Raw genomic sequence first — 11,161 nt, forward strand, 5'->3', positions numbered from 1 at the left:
GGAATGGTTTGTTTAATGCCATGTCTCATTATTCCTGGCACTTCATGACTCATTAAATGTCCTAGTTTTGTAACTAACTCCTGCTGAGCTCAACATTTGATACACATTTATGGGTGGCCTGTTGGCTGTACTAACAATTCATAATTCCCCTAACCATCTTAACTCCTTCCTTTGCATGCTAGGCTTCCTTTAAACAACTATAAAATAAAGATACTGGGGACTTCAGTTCTTAACACAGAATTAATTACATGTCTCTGGAAAATTTATTAATGCTGCAGTTAGAGGCACTCGTTCTGAGTTCAAATAAACTGTGCTGGATCCCAATGCTTCTTACACTGCTCCCCTTCTGTATCCATTTGGCTTTTACCATGGATATATCCATGCACCTGAATGCTTGATATTGATGTCCCTTCAAAAGAAGCACAGCAGCACACTCAGCAGTATTTATTCTCAAGGAGCCAAGTGACCCTTCTTGGCCATTACATATGGGAATTAGAAGTAAGGGGGCTCGGTTCAGGAATCTTCTTGTGACATGAGTGATTTTGTCAGCTTCCCCCATTTTCCAGCTTGCTGTCTTTGCAAAAGGTCAGTGGGAATTCACAACAGAGCCCAGCAACATGTTGACCCAGTCTGACAACGGATTCAAACAGGGCAACTGCAAGCACTCAGCACAAGTCTGACAGGCACTAGTATTTTTGGAGTTGACAGCATATTTAACCTGCCTCTTCTGAAAACATCATGCATGGTCACCTTGGAGGTAGCTAGACAGGTATGTGATTTAGGTATTTTTTCTCTCATTCACTTGAAGCACAGAATCACTTAGTCTGGTCACATTGAAAAGTGTGGCTTTGGGTACACAGTCAAAAAATCCAGTCTGTGTATTTCAGGGCATGACTGAAAAGCCACTAACAAAATCACACAGTTCTAAACTGAAGGTATCTTGGATTACTTTAAACTCTAGGTGGAAGCTATTTGCAGCTTCAATCAAAGAGTGTCATAGAAGTGTGTCTGATTTCAGGCTACCTTGTATGAGAACAGTCTGAAATTCAGTGGTGTCAGACAGCTTTCAAACTGCCTTTGTACTGGGTTTGGTTGGGATGGACTCAGCTTTCTGCACAGCAGCCTATAGGGTCTGTGCCTTTCATCTGTGGTTAAAAGAGCACGGGTAGCACTTGGGTTTGGGTATTGCTGGGCAGTGCTAGCACAGGGTCAGGGCTTTCTCTCCATCACCCCACTAACAACTTTGAAGGCCTGTAGGCTGGAGATGGGCAAGAGACTGGGAGGAGGAATAACGGGGACAGCTGACTCACATAACCAAAGGGATATCCCATGCCGTATGATGTCCTCCTTAGAAATAAAACTTGAAGAAAAGGAGAATGATGGGAGGACATTTGTGGTGATGTCATCTGTCTTCCCAAGCAACTGCTATGCCTATTGAGGCCTTGTTTCCCAAAAAACAGCTGGACATCTGCCTACTGATGGGTTGTTGTGAATGAATTCGTCTTTTTACTTTGCTTCCATGTGCAGCATTTGCTTTTCTTAACAACCGCACTTTTATCAAGCCATGAGATTTTCTATGTCATTTTCTCCCCCAGCTCTTTCAAGGAGAGGAGTGAAAAAGCAGCTGGGTCGATGTCTGACAGTCAGTCAAGGCCAACCCTCCATGGGGTTCTGGACAAAGATTAATTTTCTTGACTGTTCTTTCCATTTTGGTTACTGCTGATGGCAAAGAAAACAGACGATGAAAACTGCAAAGGCATTTTTATAGGAGAATTGTCAATTTCACTTAATACTGCCAACCTTGAACATTCAATAAACATCAGTCCTAATTAAAAAGAAGAAAAACCACTTGGGGTCTTACCTGTTAAGCCTTGGTGTGTGAGCCCACGAGGATGTGGTTTTACGACCAGCATATTCTAGTTCAAGCCTATGCTACCCTACTGAGACTGGCCCCGCCCTTACTAGAGCCTATTTTACATTCCTGCTGCTTGCTTTAGGTCAACACTGGCAGTCAGGAGGAGAGTCAAAGGAGCTTCAAGATCTGGCTGACAAAACAGGGACAAGAAGGGTCTTGTTCATTCTTGCAAAATCTTTTGTTTCAGAGGTGGTTTGCAGTAGCAGCAAGACTGCGTTCAGCGGCTGCCATAGGGTGGTCCAGGAGGAGCAGATGATGCAGGAGGTCTGCACAGGAGGACAGTTTGTCACTGCAGAATTTCTGCCTGGGAGCAGCAGTTCCTGTCAGCAGGAGAAAAAACAATCACTGATTTCAGTCAAGTGCTTTGTCTGCAGCATTTCTGTCTTTGTCCTGCATTGCTTTATGCAAGGGTGAAACACTGACTATTGGTGACTCAGGCTTTTGCTGAAGGATGTGTTCTAAAGTTAGAAACATGGCTGTTACAAAACAAAGAAAGTGCACAAATTCACCCTGGAAGAGTGAAAACAACAAATTGAAATGCACAGGCTTCAGGGTCAGAGAATATTTTTCTCTGGAAGGGATTTAGTTATTTTCTTACCCCATGAAACAGGTGCCATCTCTCAGAAAAGACTTCCTGTGAGGATTTTGATCCTTTGGGAGGGAGGATGAGTTAGCGGCTAGAGATGAAATGCAAAGGTGTTTTCAGCATAGCAGCTGGCTGCTCGGTTTTCTAATACAGTACATTACATTGTTAATGGAAATGTTGCTTTGTACCTTCTGTTTTTCTCCCAGTAGAATTAATTCCAGCACTGTTTGCATGCCAAGCATGCACACTCACAGCTATGAGCTCTGGGGAGAGGCACAGCTTGGACAGCACTGATAAGATCACAAAGATTCTGCACAGGGCTGGAGCTGAACCCGCTGTCTTTGCCAAGTGACTTCACCGTGAGACCATCTCTGCTCCTGCCCACAGGAACCATCACACACCACTACAGACAGGCCTCAGGAGTCAGCAGATTGGGGCAAAGGCATCTGGCTGTTTTGAAGTCCTTTGGGAGATTTGCAGGAACAGGGTTCTTCTGTTCCACTCTGTGATACAGCAAAGAGGGAAAAAACCCCATTATTTCCCACAGAGCAGCTAACCCTTCCTAGTTTGCTAATCCAATCTGCAGTCCTGCTTCTGCCAGGAATCAATCTGTTTCAAGGCTGCACGTGTCATTTTATTAAGAAATAAGAGAGAGCAGGGAGGAGCAGCTTTAAAAGCAGCAAGCCATGCAGAGGCTGGGAGACACAGGCTGCCAAGTCTTTGGGAACACTCAGAGATGAAAGTACCACAGGAGTGCCACATGGCAGTGCTGCTGGTATAGGTACCGTGCTGCTAAAGCAGCTCTCTACATGGCAGTTATGAAGAGACACAAATTGTGGAGCTGGAGACAAAAAGCTCACTAAATCCAATGGTCACAAAATGGGAAGTAAAGGGAGTTTATTTTTCCATGCTATAGGAGCCACTGACCCAAGCTGAAAGCTCTGGGAGAAAAAGCAACAGGGCATATTAAGTACTTCCCTGGGAGCTGACTGTGAATGAAGCAGCTTGTTTTTCACTTGGATTTGCAGACACATGTTTGTGAAGAAAATGAGGGTGCAAAAGCTGGAGAGATTTCTGAGAGGACTATAGGCTTGTACTTGAGAGAGGGAAATGCATCTAATGCAGCGTGTTATGGTGGGGATGCTCAAGGTACACAAACTGCAGAAACATCCAACTTGTATTTCATCCCGCTGAAAGCAAGTCACAACTCCTAATCAGCTGTTCAGACCAAAAGGAGGTTGTTTATTTTCCAAGTGCTTAAGAAAAAGAGTGAAATTGTAGGATGTGAGGAAGAGCTTGTGCTCTATTATTGCAGTGCCAAAGCACAGTATCTTAAATAAAGTCAGCAGTAATATTTTGTGTATGCTTAGGAGGAAATTGTAATCCCTCATCCAACATTACCCGAGTCTGCAGTTACCACAGTCTGAATCAAGCCATAACTATATATGCACAGCCATTAACTTATTGGGTCCCAATCAGCATAACTATCACTGTTATCACTAGAAGAAGAAAACACAATAGTGAACTTGTTTATTGGCTACTTTGTTTCCATAAAGACAACTTGCATTGTCTTCCTTTATATCACTGGAGACCAAAGTACTGAATATCAACAGGACAAAAACTTCTTAAAGACAAAGCCTAAGAATCATTAAGGTTGCAAAATAACTCTAAGATCATCAGGTCCAGTGATGAACCTGGTACTGCCAAGTCCATCAGTAGACAGTGTCCCCACATGCCATGTCTTTTGAATATCTATGGAGAAGGTTCACTACTTCCTGGAGCAGCCTGTTCCAGTGCTGGATAATCCTTTTGGTGAAAAATTATTCTTAATATCAAATCTAAACCTCAGGTCATTTTCTCTTGTTCAATCACTTGCTATATGGGACCAGAGACCAACTCCACATCTGGCCACAGCCTCCTTTCAGACAGTTACTGAGAGCAATAAGGTCTCCCCTGAGCCTCCTCTTCTCCAGGCCAAACAACCCCAGCTGCTCCTCACAGGACTTGTGCTCCAGACCCTTCACCAGCCCCACTGCCCTCCTTTGGACACGCTCCAGCACTTCCATGTTTTTCTTGCAGAGAGGACCCCAGAACTGTTCACAGCACTCGAGGTGTGGCCTCACCAGTGCCAAGTACAGGAGGACAATCCCTGCCCTGCTCCTCCTGGCCACACCATGGCTGATCCAGGCCCGGTGCCATTGGCCTTCTCGGCCACCTGGGCACACGCTGGCCAAAAGCAGTGCGAGGTCAAACCCTTGTTTTCTTTGCCCAGTGTTCACCAAGCAGAGGGTGAATCCTGAACCTGTCAATAGTGTCCGTCAAGGTGGTGAGTCACCTCTTGAGAATCCTGGAGGTTACCTGGCAGCTTGTCCAGTCAGCTCAGCCTTGGTTAAAGAATCAAAGGGACAATTTGAAGCTGAAAGCCAGTAACTGTGGGATTTTGCAAGTACCACTCTGCCTGCAACATATCTCTTGTGCAACATGGAATACTGTTCAGACGTAGGGATTTTTTATTCAGTTCAAAAATGAATTAATGTTCAAACGTAGCTATAACAAAGCTCTCTGTAGCACTGACAGTGTAAATTAATTGCAGTCCTTCCTCATGAGGGGAAGTGGAGGAGCAGGTACTGATGTCTTCTCTCTGGCAAACAGTGACAGGACCCAAGGGAGCGGCCTAAAGTTGACCATGGGGAGGTTTAGGTTGGATATTAGGAAAAGGTTCTCTCACCCAGAGGGTGGTTGGGCACTGGAACAGGCTCCCCAGGGAAGTGATCACAGCACCCAGCCTGACAGAGTTCAAGAAGTGTTTGGACAATGCTCTTAGGCAGATGGTGTGGGGGGATGGTCCTGTGCAGGGCTAAGTTGGACTCAATGATCCTTTTGGGTCACTTCCAACACAGGATATTCTGTGATTCCATGATCCTGTAATTTTAAGAGACTTATTTTCAGCAGTTTGACATACGTTAACTACACTTTCTAAAACACAGAAATACTGTTCAAAAGGGCAGTAAACACCCCCACAGCAATGGCACCCCCGTGTCCCAACAGGCTCAAAGAGGTCAACACTCCTGACCTGTGACTCATCCTCAAGGCAATTTTAATTGCAGGGCACAAGAAAATTTGACCTGCTGGGACTGTTACTGTGAGAACAAAACCTTCCCCTGACATGCCCTGAGCCACAGCAGGTGAGGCCAGGTAAGGCCAAGACAGTCTGGAGAAGTGGATACCCGGAAATCTCACGAGGTTTAACAAGACCAAGGTGCTGCACCTGAGTCAGAGCAACTCCCGTATCAACACGGGATGGGGGATGAACAGGTCGAGAGCAGCTCTGCCCAGGAGGACTTGGGGGTGCTGCTGGGTGAGAGGCTGGACATGCTCCGGCCACGGGCACTCACAGCCCAGAAAGCCAAACGTGTCCTGCATGGGCTGCATCCAAAGGACAAGGGAGGGGATTCTGCCCCTGTGCTCTGCGAGATCCCACCTGGAAGTGCATCCAGCCCTGGGGCCCCTGGCACAGGAAGGACATGGACCTGTTGAAGTGAATCCAGAGGAGGCCAACAAGATGATGACAGGGATGGAGCACTTCTCCCACGAGGAAAGGCTGGGAGAATTGGGTTTGTTCAGCCTGGGAAAGAGAAGGCTTTGAGGTGACCTAATTGTGGTCTTCCAGTACCTGGAAGGGAACTCACAGTAAAGATGGGGAAAGGTTATTTACAACAGAATGTAGTGACAGGAGGAGGGGGAACGGGTTCGAATCAAAAGAGTAGGTTTAGGTTAGATATTACAGAAAAAAATCCTTTACCCTGAGTGTGGTAAGGCACTGGCACAGGCTCCCCAGAGAAGCTGAGGATGCCCCATCCCTTGGAGGCGTTCACGGCCAGGCTGGATGGGGCACTGATAAACCGGGTCTAGTGGAAGCCGTCCCTGCTCACGGCAGCGGGGCTGAAGAGAACGAACTTTACCGCCGCGGCAGCCCAGACCATGCTGCGGCTCCGTGAGGGGAGGTCGCTGCTCCCGCAGAGGGCGGAGCGGGGCCGGGCCGGCACCGCCCCCGCCGCCGGCAGGGCCGGCTCTCCAAGATGGCGTGGGCACCGCCTCCGTCGGCGGCCAAGCTGTACAGGCCGAACCGCTTCGTCTCGCTGCCCGCCGAGCTCGACCCCGTCACCTACGACACATCGCCGGAGAAGCTCCGCGCCGAGGCCGAGCGCCTGGCGATCCGCTCCCGCCTCAAGCGGCAGTACCTGCTGCAGCTCAACGACCCCGGCGCGCCCGCCGTCATCGTGAGTGGGGATCGAGGGGGCCGAGGGGGCAGCGCGGGGCTCGCCCGCCTCACCCGGCGGCGTCCCGGAGCGGGGCCCGCGCCTGCGGCCGTGCTTGGGGCCGGGGCTGGGGCCGGGGCGGCGGGGCGCTGCCCGCCCTCCCCGTGACCTTGGTGCCCTTCCCGGTGTGCCTTGGCCGCAGTCCCCGGGTGCGGGGCTCACTGCAGGGCCCCGCGGGCCTCACCGCTGTTGTCTTTGCACCCCAGGAAAATCCCGCCTTGATCCGCTGGGCCTATGCGAAGTCGCAGAACGTCTACCCTACTTTCCGTCCGACACCCACGACGTCCTTTCTAGGAGCTGTTTATGGGTTAGGCCCCCTCCTGTTCTGGATCTTTGTGTTAAAAGCTGACAGGGTAAGTCGGCCGAGAACGCTGAGCGTCAGCGAACACCACAAACACCAGCTTGTAAAATGTAGATCTGCTTGGAGTCTCAGTTTGTGAGATCCTCATGCGCCTAAGAATGATTAATACCATTGATGTAGTGAGGGGAGGAAGGCTGTAGCCAGCCTGCTGTCTCAAACCCTGTTACTGGTTGCAGCATCTTTTTCTGAGAGCCCTTTATTTTACCCTTGGGGGCATGGCCAGTCACAGTCTGCCTGATCAGGCTGTTTTGCAGTCACAAAGTTTTCTGTAGCACTGTGTGAAAATTAATCCTAAGTTACTCTTATTTTCAGCAGTTGACGTGCATTAACTATGCTTTTTGAACTCAAAATACACAGGAAGCTTATGGATGGCAGACCTAACAATATCTCTGTGCAGTTGCTTGACAATTTCTCTAATTTAGTGAAGCAAATGGGGAGCAGTAATTATACCAATTGCAGTGTCTGATCTCAGCTGGACACTAATAATTTGGAAGCTTTATCTTCCTTCCATTCTAACTCCTAAACTATGCGTGTCAGAATCTAAGGAATGGTAGATCATTATGAAAAAACTCAGCTATATACATACATAAAAAATGCTAACAGGTAGACAGTGGCTGTTTTTAGTAGAGAATTTGTGGCTGTTGTAAACCACTTTTATTTCCCTCTTTTGCACAGAAGTAGCGTTTTAGATCAAATCATAAACCACGAAGCACTAACATAAATTAACAGAATATTTGTAGGAAATGTTGTTTGCTAGAGTGAATTGAAAATTCAGGTTGTAGGAAACATGCTGAACATCTTGATATAAATGTTCTTGAGACTTCAATATCTCTGCAGTATTTTGCCATGCTGAAGTTTTTAATTGGTATCCAGGATAATTCACTTTCCTTTATTGTGGTTCCTTTAGTGATGTTTGGGGATTCTTCTTGTTTTCCTGGTAGTGCATAAGGCACGGTAGTCATAGTCTTTTCTCTGAGGAATGTTTGCTCTATGTCTGGGAAAGCAAGAGATAAATTACCAGGTTTTAAGTAAATCTTCTGGTTTTATCCAGCAGAAGGAATCTGACCATTATCTACAGTGCCTGTGTACTGTAATGGTACCTATCAGAAAGGTCCATAACTGCAGAGTGAGGTACAAATGGGTAGGAAGAGAGCACAGGTGCTTTTAGGCAAGTTTTTAAGAAGTTTCTCCATAATTAGATCTCTCAGCTGGGTTATTCAGCCAGAAGGAGGAGATAGAAACTAAGGTACAAATGATGAGACACAACCAGTTTGGTGAAAAACGCCTTACAGGAATTGGTCTCTGCTGGCCTGTGAGAGTGCCTGGACGTGAGGTCAATCTGAGCAGGTCTTCAGCAGGTGAAGCTAAGTGCCTTGTTATCTTTTACTTTTAAACAGCTTGTGCTCAAAGAATCATTTAGGGTAGAAAACACCCTTAAAATCCTATATGGTGAAATACTAGAACTGCTGCTCTGTTATCCCAGGCTGATTGAAAGACCTTCTCTAGCAGGAAGGTGATAAATGTTCTCTTTCTTCCACAGGATCGTAAAAAGAAGCGTATCGAGGAAGGTAAATACAAGCGATCGCCGCTCAGTGTATTCTTCTAAGGCCCTGGAACTGCAGTGATGTTCTTGGGACATAAATAAAATAAGATGCATTATGTGATGACATTTCTCTGTCACAAAAATAAATCTTAATTGCTTGTTGGTTGTCTTGCATCTTTAAAAATCCTGGGAAGTGCAAAACTGTAGGATCTTTGTATCTGAACCAGATGGATAGAGAGAGGGTGTCTGGAACTCAGCCACTCTACTTTTGGTGTACATACCGAGGATCTTTTTAAACCATGGAAGTTGCTGTTGTCCAGGAAGGTTGAAGTTTAAAATTACTAGCATGCTGAAATGCTAAGCAAGACCAAAGCAGTTTCCTAAAGGAACTACTGCTTGCCTTCCAGATGTTTCTTCTTGGTGTCACCTTGGCTGTGTGGTTTGCCCTAACTGGATAATAGGCAAGTTGTATGAATCATTTTTAAGAACTTAGGAGTCTGCCTGACTGCTCTCAATAAGTTGAGTTAATTTTTCTTTTCCCTGATGAACTACAAGCCTCAACTGTGTGTTTGTTTACTGTAATAAACTTTTATTTTTTACTAGTAAGAGATTTGGAAATAGTGGGCTCAATGTTGTCATGCTGTATGTAACCAGAACTTCCAGTTCTGTGGTTCCTGTGAATGAGAGACAAAAAGTACAAGATTAGGAGTTTTACTTTGACACTGACTATCTTGTAGTATGGGAGAATTCATCCCTGTAAGCGGGCTATGTTCCAAAAAAAAAAAAATCCACCATCAAGCATAACTGAATCTTATGCCTGCAAAGATGCCTTTTCTGTTTATTCTTATAAGAACACAAGTTCTTGATGCCCAGATCAACTGGTATAGAGGACTGTGGAATTGTTACTGTCAGTGTACTGAGGTATGAGTGCAAAGAAAAGATTTTTGATGCATACTTGAATTTTTACATGGCCAGTAGGTGCCATCATGATGCAAACAACCCTCATTCTTCAGAGGTTATGGAACTGGTTTCTTCCCAGACACTGAGGTTCATGCCAGAAGCTCAGTCTGATACAAAAGTTGAAAACTTCCCTTTGACTGCTGGGAAAGCAGCCAGTGTGAAGTCGGCAAAAACAGGTCTACTGCATTCTTTTCCTGCATGATGAAGATGTAAATGTGGGCCATTTGCAGTCACTAGCAAAAACAGGTCTACTGCATCCTTTCTTTTCCTGCATGATGAAGATGTAAATGTGGGCCATTTGCAGTCAGTCTCCAGCAGAGTGAATTGATGAGCTTTTTCACATAATCACTAAGTGGCTGAGGTTGGAAGGGATCTCTGGAGGTCATCTGGGTCTTGCCCTCTGCTCGAGTAGGGCTGTCTAAAGTGGGTTGTCCAGGACCATGTATGTACAGGTGGCTTTTGAGTATCTCTAGACATGAAGACTCCATAACTTTCCTGAGCAACCTGTGCCCATGCTCAGTCACCCTCACAATAAAATCACTCTCACTGTATGGGTTCTTTTTGATGGTGGGTTTGTTGCTTGGGGGATTTTTTTTTCTGTTTGTGTGGGGTTTTGTTGTTTTTTGGGTTTTTTTGTTTGTTTGGTTTGGTTTTGGTTTTTGTTTTTTAAATTAATTTTTTTAAGTGTTTCCTATTGCAGTTCTTCATGTGTGGGCCATGAAACATCCAGGCTGCACGGAGCTTGGCACTAATGCTGTGTACAGAAACTGGACTAGTCAGTGCTAGGTTTTGCAATCCCATATGTGCTCCCAGCAACCCTTTTGCACCAGTTTCTGCAGCTTGTTCTGCTAGTTTAACTAAAGCAAACCCGTATTATTCTCTGCAGAATAGCTCCTAAAAGACTGTCACAAATGATATTACAAGATAGAGCTGTGGACCAGTGCAAAGAGGCATCAGTGCATGGAGAGAGTGGTATTTAGGGAAAGAAATAATTGCTTGTCTGAGCATGCTAAATTAGCTATTCTTGCTGCCACAAACTAATTTGATCTCCCAGGACCCATTTCCTCAGCTAATTGGAACTTGAGTTGCCACACATGTAAATTCTCCCTTGCAGCTGTATTTGTTTCAGGCCAGCTGAGCAAATGCTTCGGGATGGGTTGTGGATGAGCACAGTGCCTCTGGTCTTTTAGGGCAGCGTTGGATTGATGCTCATGGCACCTGCCACAGCCCTTTCCTTTCCAGCCCTGAGTCTCTGATGCTATATCCCTGCAGATTAGGGCATGGTGCTTGGGGAAAGGCTGCCCTACTTTTCTCTCTTGTTATTTCCAGAACTCTCCAAGCTGTTTTCTTCCTAGGAATGAGCATGCTATGCTGCTGGAGGTGGGGTTGATGTTTGGGGCAGTGGTGCTGGGTGCAGTGAGGAAGGAAAGAGGTTTCCCTTCAGATATCTAGGGTGGAGGTAGGAAAGTGAATGTGC

General features: G+C 46.2%; 1 protein-coding gene across 1 annotated transcript; it reads left to right on the forward strand.

Annotated features, from left to right (window-relative positions):
• The first annotated feature begins 6,525 nt into the window (after positions 1 to 6,525).
• Positions 6,526 to 8,887, forward strand: NDUFB4 (NADH:ubiquinone oxidoreductase subunit B4). The gene is made up of 3 exons (XM_039717993.1): positions 6,526 to 6,781; positions 7,027 to 7,173; positions 8,722 to 8,887. The coding sequence occupies exons 1-3, from the start codon at positions 6,581 to 6,583 to the stop codon at positions 8,785 to 8,787; spliced, it is 414 nt and encodes a 137-aa protein (XP_039573927.1). The 5' UTR covers positions 6,526 to 6,580; the 3' UTR covers positions 8,788 to 8,887.
• Positions 8,888 to 11,161: the final 2,274 nt, after the last annotated feature.

This window comes from Passer montanus, unplaced genomic scaffold (genome assembly GCF_014805655.1).
Source record: "Passer montanus isolate IOZ18808 unplaced genomic scaffold, ASM1480565v1 scaffold39, whole genome shotgun sequence".
NCBI classification, from domain to species: Eukaryota; Metazoa; Chordata; class Aves; order Passeriformes; family Passeridae; genus Passer; species Passer montanus.

What these genes read in the sequence shown, in the direction of transcription:
- NDUFB4 (XM_039717993.1), top strand. Translation starts at nt 6,581, where the DNA reads ATGGCGTGGGCACCGCCTCCGTCGGCGGCCAAGCTGTACAGGCCGAAC. An exon ending in CCGGCGCGCCCGCCGTCATC is followed by an intron (nt 6,782 to 7,026) that starts GTGAGTGGGGAT and finishes TTTGCACCCCAG; the next exon opens with GAAAATCCCGCCTTGATCCG. An exon ending in TTGTGTTAAAAGCTGACAGG is followed by an intron (nt 7,174 to 8,721) that starts GTAAGTCGGCCG and finishes TTTCTTCCACAG; the next exon opens with GATCGTAAAAAGAAGCGTAT.